The sequence below is a fragment of the Podarcis tiliguerta genome (genome assembly GCF_965153285.1).
Source record: "Podarcis tiliguerta genome assembly, chromosome: 8".
NCBI lineage: Eukaryota > Metazoa > Chordata > Lepidosauria > Squamata > Lacertidae > Podarcis > Podarcis tiliguerta.
In genome coordinates, this window is record NC_139541.1 from 50,790,073 (window position 1) to 50,801,554 (window position 11,482).

At 49.6% G+C, this 11,482-nt stretch overlaps 2 protein-coding genes across 3 annotated transcripts in view; one reads left to right on the forward strand and one right to left on the reverse strand.

Moving 5' to 3' along the window:
- Positions 1 to 1,379: 1,379 nt before the first annotated feature.
- Positions 1,380 to 10,655, reverse strand: USB1 (U6 snRNA biogenesis phosphodiesterase 1). Of its 2 annotated transcripts, XM_083453333.1 has the most exons (8): positions 10,315 to 10,655; positions 8,228 to 8,414; positions 6,981 to 7,141; positions 5,165 to 5,348; positions 4,509 to 4,562; positions 4,122 to 4,227; positions 3,325 to 3,405; positions 1,380 to 2,635 (listed from the first exon to the last, which is right to left on the reverse strand). In XM_083453333.1, the coding sequence occupies exons 2-8, from the start codon at positions 8,380 to 8,382 to the stop codon at positions 2,531 to 2,533; spliced, it is 846 nt and encodes a 281-aa protein (XP_083309459.1). In that variant the 5' UTR covers positions 8,383 to 8,414; positions 10,315 to 10,655; the 3' UTR covers positions 1,380 to 2,530. The 2 variants fall into 2 exon arrangements, with proteins under 2 accessions (XP_083309459.1, XP_083309460.1); XM_083453334.1 differs by lacking the exons at positions 3,325 to 3,405; positions 10,315 to 10,655 and having other exon boundaries at positions 8,228 to 8,386.
- A 157-nt stretch (positions 10,656 to 10,812) lies between these two features.
- CNGB1 (cyclic nucleotide gated channel subunit beta 1) overlaps positions 10,813 to 11,482 on the forward strand; it is a gene marked incomplete at its 5' end in the record, with an annotated part of 63,802 nt that continues 63,132 nt past the window's right edge. The window contains one exon of the mRNA XM_083453328.1: positions 10,813 to 10,906. Within this exon, the coding sequence (XP_083309454.1) occupies positions 10,813 to 10,906 (94 nt within the window). The remainder of the gene's footprint in view (positions 10,907 to 11,482) is intronic.

An 11,482-nucleotide genomic window follows, 5' to 3' on the forward strand; every position in this document is an offset into this window, starting at 1 on the left:
TAGCTCAGGGACAAAGTTGATGCTCTACTTGTAGAAAAGGCCAGGTTCCACTCTCACATCTCTAGGTGGGCTAGGAAACACTCCTGACTGAAGCCTCAGAGAGCCAGTGGGTGGCCTATAGACAGTACTGAGCTGGGTAGATTATTAGCCTCAATTGATACTTGAGAGAAGTGCCTTGTCCCTCATATGCCTGGTGGGTCACTGTGGTCTGGAGGAGAGCTTCTCCTTTCAAGCCCCCCAAACATCAGAAGTCCACTCCATAGTGGTTTGGAGCAGGGCTCTCAGCCTGGCTGCACCTGTTTTGTGCAACAGCATTCCTGTCGAGATACAACAGGCGCTCACTTCTGTGCTTCTGGAAACAACTGAAGGAATTTTCTGTTTTGACAAGCTTTTCCAGCTGGAGGAGAAGAGTCTTAGGGGCTCGTTTTGTGTTTTATTTTTGTACTGTTTTAAAAACTTTTAAAGAGCATTTTTAATGTGTTTTTTTATCACTTGCTTTGACACAGATGCAGATGAAAAAGGTCGTTCATAAATGAATAATAATGAAACAGGTTTATCAATTGCTGTCCAAAGATTTGTTAAATGCTCCTTTACAGCCCCATTATTACAACTCGTGGGAGCAAACTCTATAAACTATGTATTGTATGTGGTGGTACAGCCTTCCTTAGCCTGGTGCCCTCTGGATGTTTTGGACTACAACTCCCATTACCTATGCTGGCTGGGGCTTGTGGGAATTGTCCAAAACATCTGAGGGCACTAGGTAAGGGAAGGCTGAGGCAAGACTTTACATGTGTCCTGAATCCACTGCCAATCTATCTCATTAGGTGGGTCCAACTTATAATACTATAAGGGAGAATATTTTTTGGATATGTTGTATAGTTTTATAAACCTTCATTGTATTCTCCTTCCTTGCACAAGCCCCCTCTCCCAGCTAAAAAACCCCCTCAAACCCTTTAGCTTTTCCTTCTTCTGAAAGTACTCTAACTAATTGGTTGCTTGGGTTATTTTTCTGTACCCCTTCCAGCTCTACAATGTATTTTAATTTTATTTTTTTAGTTATGACAACCAGAACTGTACATAGTATTGCAAATGTGGCCCATGTAACAGATTTGTGTACTATGCTGGCTATCTTTGAGGCAGCAATGCTTCTGAATACCAGTTGCTGGAAACTTCAGGAGGGGAAAAGGCTCTTGTGCTCAGGTCCTGCTTTCAGGCTCCCTGTTGGGCATCTGCTTGGCCACTGTGAGAACAGGATGCTGGACTAGATGGGCCATTGGTGTGATCCAGAATGGCTCTTCTTATGTTCTTATTTTCAGTCCATATCCCAATAATCCCTAGCATGGAATTTGCCTGCTCCGAGCATTAGATACAACAGCTGCTCCAACAACAGTAAACTATATTTATTAAAAAGTATTAATACGGTTTCTCATTGAAAATTCCAAGGCAGATTGTAACAGCAATACAAAACTTAATTCAAACCTTTACAGATTTATTTACGCTTATAAAAAAAAATTAATACCGTCTTTCAGCTCCAATTGGCACCCCACCCCCCACATCAAGGCTGTTTTTCCTACACTCTTGTTGTAAGTTGGAATACCTGTCCTGTTTTACCCCACAGAACTCTGGTGTGGTGGCCTTTTGGGCAAGCTGAGAATTCCCTGAGAGATACCTTTATAGACCCTTTATGCAGCCCGTACCAACCTGGTGGCCTCCAGAAGTTTTGGACTACAATTCCCATCGGCCCCAACCAGCATGGGATGGGGAGGAAGACAGGGCAATTAAACCTCCATAAGAGCAGACTGTGAAGTGATGGTAAGGAAAGCCAACTCAACACTGGCCCCTGGCGGTTATCTGGTCAATTGACAGCAACACTACTATGGTAAAACCCAATGCCCCTTCTCGCAGCTCCACGTACCCCAATATATATGGTAGTTTTGTGGCTTCTGAAACTGTCCACACAAGGGGGGGGGGCAATCTGTACTTCTGTTTCTCATTTGATCCATTTTTAGCTAACCGCTCAGTCTGATAGCCAGGAGGCTTCATGCTCTCAACCAGCAAGGATGCTTTCAAGCCAAATGCTTCTTGTGACATCAGCTTTAGGGGGAGGCAGGGATCCTCTCAAACTTGTAATTGGTAATTTCTGTTGTCCTCCAGATCAGGAGAGATTCTACACAGCTGCTGTCCACTTCAAAACTGAGCATCTTTTTCAACTGGCCCTCAGAACTGAATGGCACTTTTGCATGTCACAACTCCCTCAATAATCATGCTGGCACAAAGCTGTGGCTGTTAATGTAGCCTCTGCATTCTTTTGTAGCACTGGACCCTTCACCTCTGTAGCACTGGACCCTTCACCTTAGGCCCATCACTTGCAAGACCCTTAACAATGAGCAATGGGGGCAAGGGGCTACCGCCATCTAACTGCTGAGCCACAAATATCATTTGTGGCTTCTGACCATTCCTTGTGTCCTGGCGAAAAGGTAGGTAAGGTCCATCCTCAGCTGGCGGCTGCTGCGGATTATTCTCCCAGCTCCTACCGTAAAGGGAAGGAGAAGATCTTCTTGCCAGACTTGCAGCGGACTTCGGCCCCAGGGATTCGCACAAGGTATGAAGAGTCCTCAAACCTATTCACAATCTCCTGGAAAAGACAAAGGAGGAGAGAGGGGTGGGAATTATGCAGAGCCCAGGAATCTGATTGGACCCTGAACATTTAACAGGCAGCATGCTGGACATATCGATATGTGAGAAATGTGGGTAGGAGAGGGCTTATACTTCTGAATACCAGTTTCTGGAAACTACAGGAGAGGAGAGCATTCTTGTGCTCGGATCCTGCTTCCAGGGTTTCCCACTGAGGCATCTGGCTGGCCACTGCGAGAACAGGATGCTGGACTAGTTGGGCCATTGGCCTGATCCAACAGATCTCTTCTGATATTCTTATGGCTTTGTGCTCCCATTTGGGCCTATCTACCTTGGTACTAATTGGCTTTGAGGTCCAGTTCAAGGCTGCTGGTTTTGACTTTTGGAGCCCTTCACAGTGTGGGTCCTGTGTGCAGGAAGGAGCACATTCTCCTACACAGACCTCCCTGTGTGCCTGCTCTGTCTCCCATCAACATTTAAATCAGCCTTCCCCAGATGTTTTTTGGAGCAGCACTCACATCAGCCCCGGCCAGCAGGAATTGTAGTCCAAGACATAAGGTTGGGGAAGGCCGATTTAAAGAAGAGGGAGATGTAGAGATAGCTTTATAGTTGCAGTACCCTCTCTGTGGAACTCCAGGTTGTTTAATTCCTTAAACATCTATGTTCGTGAATGACATCCGAGGTGGTTACCTGCAACTCCTGAAGACAACTTTCAAGTTCTTCAGAAAGGTTTCCAACACACCACGCGAGGCTGAGATGGAATGAGGGATTCTGTACAGAAGCCAGGAAAAAGCAGGTGCTAAGAATCTGGGGAAGCTGAACTAACCCACCTAGGTGCCACTACCCCAGAATTCCTGGTAGGAGCTGAGCGCCCTTCCATGGAAATGAGACTCCAGGGCAAAGAGGGAGGCTTTGGGTGGGTTGGTTGGTTTCTTCAACAAGTTTATGTTACCACAGCTAGTTTATACACATATCACATGAGATCTGCAGTCTTATTTGGGAATACTGGTTGGGGCTGATGGCCAAATATCTGGAGGGCACTCGGTTGGTAATTGTATATATATATAATGTAATAAACTATATACAGTGGTAGCTCTGGTTAAGTATTTAATTCGTTCCGGAGGTCCGTTCGTAACCTGAAACTGTTTTTAACCTGAAGCACCACTTTAGCTAATGGGGCCTCCCGCTGCTACTGCGCCACTGTTCTCATCTTGAAGCAAAGTTCTTAACCCGAGGTACTATTTCTGGGTTAGCAGAGTCTGTAACCTGAAGCATATGTAACCTGAAGCGTATGTAACCCGAGGTACCACTGTGTATGTGTGTGTATATATATATATGTATATATATATATATATATATATAATAAACTATATATATAATGTAATAAACAGTTTATGTAATAAACTGTTAATTTCCAGGGCCGTGGTCATTCAGCAGCAGCCTCTTTTTGCAGACTCCACTCCCTCTTAGAACAGTGGAAGTCTTACCTTGTAGAAAGAAGGGAGACTGAATTCCTCCATAACTCTGTCCACTTCAGAAACCAACTCCAAGAGCTGAGAATGCCCAGAAGTTACCTCCAAGCCAATGAAGGTCCTGCAGAGAGATATGACAGAATCTTAGAGCAGTTCAGTGTTAATGTTTACTGTGAGTGCCCACTTTGCCCCAGAAGGCAAAGCGCTGAGGGGGCACCAATAGGATGCTGCGCCACTTGAGGCAAATACTGGCCTCCCCCCTCCTCTCTACCAGCCTTGTCTTTGTGCAATTATTTTGCTTGTGCCAATCAAGCCACAGGATGGCTGGCAATTTCAGCCTGAGGACATGATGCAAAGCAGCCTATTGCTCTCTGAGGAGTGGCCTCAGTGCCATTCACTCACCTGCTTTTGGGATCATTGGTGTAAATCTTCACTCGATCTGCTCTACAGGTGAACCTGAAATGGGGAAAGAATCCATCTGATTCCTTTGCAAGATGAAGAGAAGAGGAGGAGGAGGAGGACAGGGGAGAAGAAGTAAGGCATACTGAGACCCAGGGGCTGGGGAGTGCATTTTCTGATTTGCCCCTCCCTGGAGCCTTTAAGTCACTCTCTTCCAGTAATTACAGCTCTCCACACTTACCTTTCCCTTTGCTTCCTTTTACTGATCCAGGTTTTGCTGCTGTTCTCTAAAACAGCTCTTGCCACAGCCATTCAGAGTTTGGACTACAACTCCCATCAGCCCCAGGCAGTGCCAGAATATATAGAGGGCACCAGGCTGTAGCAAAGACGGCTCTAAAGTATAAAAACTGCACACAAATTCTCAAATGGAATAAGGTCAATTGATTTAGTAACCATGTGGAAGGGTGGGTGAGTTCCACAAGTCATTCCACATCACGATTCTGGGGTGAACAGGGAGAGGTGTCTTTTGGTGTGGGTCAGTAATGCCCTGTCTGCTTCCTCACAGAAGAAGTGCGGATTAAGAATATGCGCTGGGTCAAGGGGAGATGGTGCCAAAAGTGCAAGAGGAAGACGTGGTCTAAGGGTCCAAAGCATCTTACCTGGGGATGGAAGCCAGGTGTTCCTTGAGGGACTGGACAACAGGGCTTATCCAGTGGTGGCGCAGGATCACACCCTGAGAAAGGCTGATGTGGAACTCTGCCATAGCCGTCAACGATGGCACGGATGCACGTGCGCGCAGGAGGAGGAGCTGGAGCAGGTCGAGGAAGTCTTCCTGAGCCTTATCTGTACAGAACGGTAGAACAACAGTGAAGGATTGGAGCAGGTGGGTGTGTGGGTGCATCTCTGCTAAGCTGCGGTGGCAACTTGGTGGCAAGTCATACTTTCCAGGCCTCAAATCTCTTCTGTAAAATGTGGATTACAATGGCCTCCTCTACCCTACAGCCACTACCAACCAGTACCTGTGGATGGGTAGAGAAAGATGCTCTTTGTCTACCCCAAGTCTCCCCTAGTCACAATGGCTCTATATTACCTCTGCTATTGGAGGAAGCAGAGCATTATTCTGTATATTGGGTGGGGGGAGAGCACAAAGAGCAGGAGAGTGTGATTGAGCTGGTGTTCTGGTTTGGGACAGAACAAGGCAAGAAGCAGAGACCCTACGGAGTGAGTAGGTGAGGTCTGCATCTGGGCCTCCCTCAACACTTGCTGCTCATTTGCTACTGCCCACTGGCTGTGGAATGATTTGAGGTGTGCTTTGTTGGTGGGGAGGAAGGTGGCAATCTGGCAACTTCCAGGAACTTTGGGGTAGGGGGAAAGGTTTTTTTTGTGCAGAAAAGAGCAGAGCTGCATGCTCAGAGGTGTCTGTGAAAAAGCTCCAAGGTGGTTTTGGAAAGACACCGCAGATATGGCTGTAGCCAAACCCAGGGTGTGGGTGTCATAGATATGGCTTAAGCCGCCTGCCAAAACTCAGGGTCACCCATGTAATTGGGGGAATGTTGGTCAGCTATTATGAAAGGTGTGTGTGTGTGTGTGATGGTGGTGGTGCTTTACACCGCAACACTTTGTTGCAGTTAAATGATCTGTGGTGCTTCTGATCTGGTTTCCCCCCTCCCACTTCATATTATGAATAGGAACAAAGGAAGCTGCCTTATACAGAGTCATACCAGTAGCCCATCTGGATCAGTATTGTCTACACTGACAGTGGCTCTCCAGGGTTTCAGACAGGGAGAGTCTCCATCATCCCTACCAGGAGATGCTGGCGATTGAACCAGGCACCTTCTACATCAGTTGTGGCATTCTATTGGGGTGTTTGAAAAGAGCTATCCTCTTAGACATGTTTAGCCTGGAGAAAAGACTGAGAGGTGATATGATAGGCACCTTCAAATATCTAAAGGGCTGCCCTATGGAAAAGGAGCAAGCTTGTTTTCCGCTGCTCCAGAGGGGAGGGCCCGAACCAATGGATTTAAATGACAAAAGAAAGGAGATTCCAACTAAAGATCAGGAAGAACTTTCTGACTGTAAGAGATGTTCAACAGGAGAACAGACTCCCTAGGAAGGTGGTGGACTGTCCTTCACTTGAGGTTTTTAAACAGAGATTGGATGGCCATCTGTCAGGGATTGGATTAGATGACCCTCTGAGTCCCCTCCAATTCTATGATTCTGTGTCAGTAAGCACAATTCTATTAAGGATGTCTGGTCAGCCACATTAAGTTGTGACTGTGGCTCTGTGGGCACCTCCCTCCTTTTGCCCATTGGAATGGCACTTCTCTGCCATACAGATCAAACAGCTGGAAGGTCTCTACTCATTGGAGAAAAGGTACCATTTCTGGCTGAATCCCAAAGATGTGTGTTTCCAGAGTTTGACTTCCTAGTGACACTGGGGTTGGAGAAGAGGACAAAGAGCAGAAGGGCACTCACAAGGCACATAGACATGTGTTGCCCAGTTGCCTCGCTCATGCGGAAAGGTCCGCAGGCGGCCTCCATGCTTGCTGCTGTCGTCCACCACTGTCTCTGCCTCCTCCTGATCTCTGAACATACTTAGCACGCTGTCTGGCACAGGAAGGCGAGGAGCTGTTGAGCTGCAAGGCAGAGGGAGAAAAGAGAATTCCCAGCCCTTTTAATACTCCATTTGGAGCAAAACAGGCCAAATGACTCTTGGCCCCTGGACACTGCACACGTTTTTCAGTCCATGTCCTACCCACAACTTCAGCACTCAGATGAGTGCAAAAATAAGTTGAGTGACTGGATACTACTGGCTGTGCAATGCATGGAGAAACAGAGCAACCCATCATGCCCAGAAAGAGTGAGGTTTGAGGAAAACTGGGCAGAAAAATATTTCAGGTGATCACATCCCTACATCAAATTTGTATCTAGCATTGGGTTTTTCCTGCTCTAGGGTAAGTACTGTAACTAAATACATCCTCTCTGCTTTTGTGGAGAAGCAAAAACATTGTTGCCTTGTGAATTAACTGCAGCCCTGTATCTGCTTTATTTCAATTGCTATGCTGTTGATTTCAGTCTGAATTATATTTTAATAATTGTTTTAATTGTTGCAAACCTCTGGGAAACCCAACCCACTCAGCTTTGGGACAGAATAAGGAATGGTGGTAGCTCAGTTGCTGGGGCTTCTGCAGAAGACCCATGGCTCAGTTGGTGCTTTCTCCTGCCAAAAGGGCCCCAAAGCAACAAGGCTCAGACCTTGCCTTGAGACACTAAGGGAGGAGTAGACACCAAACTGAGGTGTTTTAAAGGAAAGCAGTTGGCACCAGTTGCACCAGGAAGTGCATGGAACTGTTGGGAGGTATCCACCAAAAGGTGCCAGGAGGAGGAAGAAGGGGCAACAGCGGCACAAACCAGTCCATGGGGTGGCAGGGGGAGAGAGAAAGAAAGCAGGACCCAGCCCAACCGTTCCTGCTGCCTCTGAATTGTTCCCAATCTAGATGGTCCTTATAAGAACCTGCCATTTTATTTATTTCTTAAAAGTTATACACTGCTCAATTGTAGGGGGGAAAACAACAACCTAAAAGCAGTTTACAAAAAATATTTAAGAACTGGTGCCCGAGTTTGCCTTTTTCCTTTTCCCTCCCCACCCCGTCTTCCTTTTCTGCGTGTCTTTTCCGGCAGAAAGGGAAGGGGGGTTTCCGTGTTGGAACTGATACGCCCACCTGTCGCTGGGAGAGCGGCGGCCTTGACGCCCCTCCGCCGAGCTTGCGCCGCCGGCCTCGCCGCCTTCCCCTTGTGCTCCCGAGGATGCGCTCTCATCTTCCGAGTCGGAGCTGCTGTAGCCCACCAGACCTGCGACCGCCGCCACTCTACTCATGGCCGGCACGTCAGGATCTCCACTTCCGCCACCTAGAGAGTAAGAGGGACCACTGCGCCTGCGCAAAAGCGCCTCTTTTGATGAGCGAAGCTTGCAGAAGTCATGCTGGTGCCACCCGGCAGTGGCTATAGACGTTTAGACTCGCGACGCGTAGCGCTGAGAGTCGCTTACGGGTCGCTTCGGGAGAGCCTTTTCCCGCGCGTTCGCGTGTGGGCCGAGCGGTAAGAAGAACGGTGGAAATCATCATCATGTTTCAGCATCGAATTGGTGTGTTTTTATATTTGACTTCGTAAAGCGTATCGTTGTATCGCAACTGCGATAACTTTCTCTTTTTAAAAAACATTTTTTTCCTGCAACTTGTTTTGTTATTAAAATTCATTACGAATACTTTTGGCGCGCGGGGGGGTGGGGGTGGATAGCAGCAAAGAAGGCAGCTGATGTCCGCTTCCCTATAGGAAACGAGGGCAAAATAGAAAATAAGTCAGTGGGGCTCATTATTTCTGAGCTGCGTGATTTCTCCCAAATATTTTCTAATTTGGGTAACTGCGGGAAAGCACCAGGTAAGCATCAAGACTAAGATGCATAGTCTTGTTTATAAAACCAGCTGAATTTTGCAATGAGTCACAGCAATAGCATTTTAGAGCATTTTCCTTTCATGGAAGGAACATTGTGAGATTGCATGATTTAAGATCTCTTTCCTTTCCTTTGAGAGGTGTGAACGTTGACTATCCATTTCCAATATCATGACTTAAAACTTTGAGTCTTTTGTTCTTCTAGTAAAGTTCACAACTCTTCAAAGTGTGATCCAGCTCCAATTTAACCAATTTTAGAATCATAACTTTTCCTAAAGCAGTTGGGTTGTTTCATGAAGACTCCATGAATAAGGAACCTGTCAAACGCTTCTTGCAGTTAGTTGGTAGCGAAGCGGTGGAGCATTTTTCAATCACTTCAGGCACAACTTCACAATACACATCAGCTTTTGCTAACCTGATAATCCAACATCTGGAGGGCACCAGCTTGGGTGAAGGTTGATATATATACTAGCAGTGACCTCAGTAGTTTTATTGCATTAATAACCCACCTTTTCCTCCAAGGACTCAAGGTGGCATGCATGGACCTTCCTGTCCTCACTGAATCCCCTAAACAACCTTGTGAGGTAGATTAGGCTGAGAGGCGGCAAGTGGCCTAAGGTCATCACCCAATGAGCTTCATGGCCAAGTAAGGGGATTTCAACCCTGGTTTCCCAGGTCCTACTCTGACACTCTAACCACTACACCACACTGGTTCTCCAAGGGCTTGCACTCAATGGCACCAGCAGCCACAAACAAGGTTTGAAGTGGGTGGGGGGGGGGGATGGACCCCAGGTTGGCATAAGTACAAGAAAACTTTGGGAAACAAAACTGTTTGGAGTGGGGAGACAGCAGCCGAATGACTCCTGAGAATGTCAGATGGGCATGGAACTGGCTGGATGACTGTTGAGGCCAAGGCAGGGGACAGAAAGCTTGGCGGAATCATCAAACTGTAAGCTGGAAGGGACCGCAAGGGTCATCTAGCCCAACCTCCTGCAATGCAGGAATTGCAACTAAAGAATCCCTGACAGATGGCCATTCAGCCTCTACTCCTTCACCTTCTGAGGGAGTCCATTCCACTGTCAAACAGCTCTTACTGGGAGGGGACAGAGGGGGAGATGAATGGAATATCCTGGAAGAGGGCCGGAAGCCAGCCATGCTCAGCCGCAACAGCCCCACTGACACTTGCTCTCCTTGCACACCCGCTTCTCTCTCTCTCTCCCCTTCTGGACCACCTCGTGGCAAGGCCATCCGTTCTGTTCCTCCGCCTCGGGTCCAACGGGCCCGCGGGCGCTGCGCAGGAGACCTTCGCCTTCCACGAGGTTTGCCCGCAATAGAGAGAGAGAGAGAGGCGAGGACATACCTCTCTTTGGGGCACATCGTATGAACTCTCCTGCCTTGGGGTTATTATTGTTGCTGACCCGGGGCGGCGGATTTGGAGGCCTGGCGGCTTTTGGCGTCGGGGATGCGCAGCTGCAACTGGCTGCTACGGCACAGGCTGGGTGCGAAAGAGGATCCCCGCTTCCCTGCCTGCCTTCCTAATCCTGCTATGGGTGAGGTACCGGGATCCCAGCAGCAGCAGCAGCAGCAGCAGTATCGGCTACAGTTTTGCCGCCGTGCCTCGGTAAGCGACGGAGCGGAGGCCTCTCCCCCCGGTTCCTCCCTCCTCACCCGGCCCGAGCGTAGCGCGCCGCAGTTCTCCGCGCGGTCCGGCAGAGGGCGGCCCCGATCCCACGGCTGGGTCCTTCCCCTGCTGGACGCCGCCCCTTCCTCCTCCTTCTCCTCCTCTGCCTCCTCCTTCCCCTCCTCCGGCTGGCTCGACGCCGCCCCCCCTCCCCTAGCCGCCGCCGCTTCCCGGCCCATGCCTCTCCTCACCGCTGGGACTGCTGCTACGCGAGGCCGGGGATCCGACGGGGCGAGCAGGCCGCGAGACACCTCCGGGCCTCGCTCTCCAGGTAGGGGAGAAGGGAGGAAGCTGGGCAGGGCAAAGCTAAAGCGCCTCTTTCCTCGCCCCGGAGCTCCTGCCCCGCCGGCCACACGGAGCCGAGCGGGGCGGCGGTCGCTTTACCCGCGGGCGGCGGAGGAAGGAGGAGGAAAAAGGCGCTCCTGGCCCCGAGCGGGGCCGCCTGCCCTGCTCCTTGGACGGAGTAGGCCGAGGCCCGGCCAGCGGCACGGGAGACGCCCCGATAACATGTGAAGGCGGCGCTCCCGGGCCGGCGGGGCGAGGCAGCCCTTCGCCTGACCCGGTCGGCCTCGTCGCAACCTCTTGGCCGGGGGCCTGGGGCAACCTACGGCCTTCCAGGTGTGTAGATAGCCCCCCCCCCGCAACTCCAGATGTTTTTGGCTAGCACAGCTGCCTGGGGCTGATGGGAGCTGGCGACCAGCAACATCCGGAGGGCGTCTGCCTGGTCAAAAAAAGGCTGGCATCTTGGCTGGGGGGGGGGGGGCGGGGAACCTTTGCGTTGCAGTGCGATGGGGATGAACCATCTCCGTGGGCTCTGCAATGTGGAGAAGCCCTTAACAACCTAGTC

What these genes read in the sequence shown, in the direction of transcription:
- USB1 (XM_083453333.1), bottom strand. Translation starts at nt 8,382, where the DNA reads ATGAGTAGAGTGGCGGCGGTCGCAGGTCTGGTGGGCTACAGCAGCTCC. An exon ending in ACCAATGATCCCAAAAGCAG is followed by an intron (nt 4,228 to 4,508) that starts GTGAGTGAATGG and finishes ATCTCTCTGCAG; the next exon opens with GACCTTCATTGGCTTGGAGG. An exon ending in GTTGTCTTCAGGAGTTGCAG is followed by an intron (nt 2,636 to 3,324) that starts GTAACCACCTCG and finishes TGTCTTTTCCAG; the next exon opens with GAGATTGTGAATAGGTTTGA.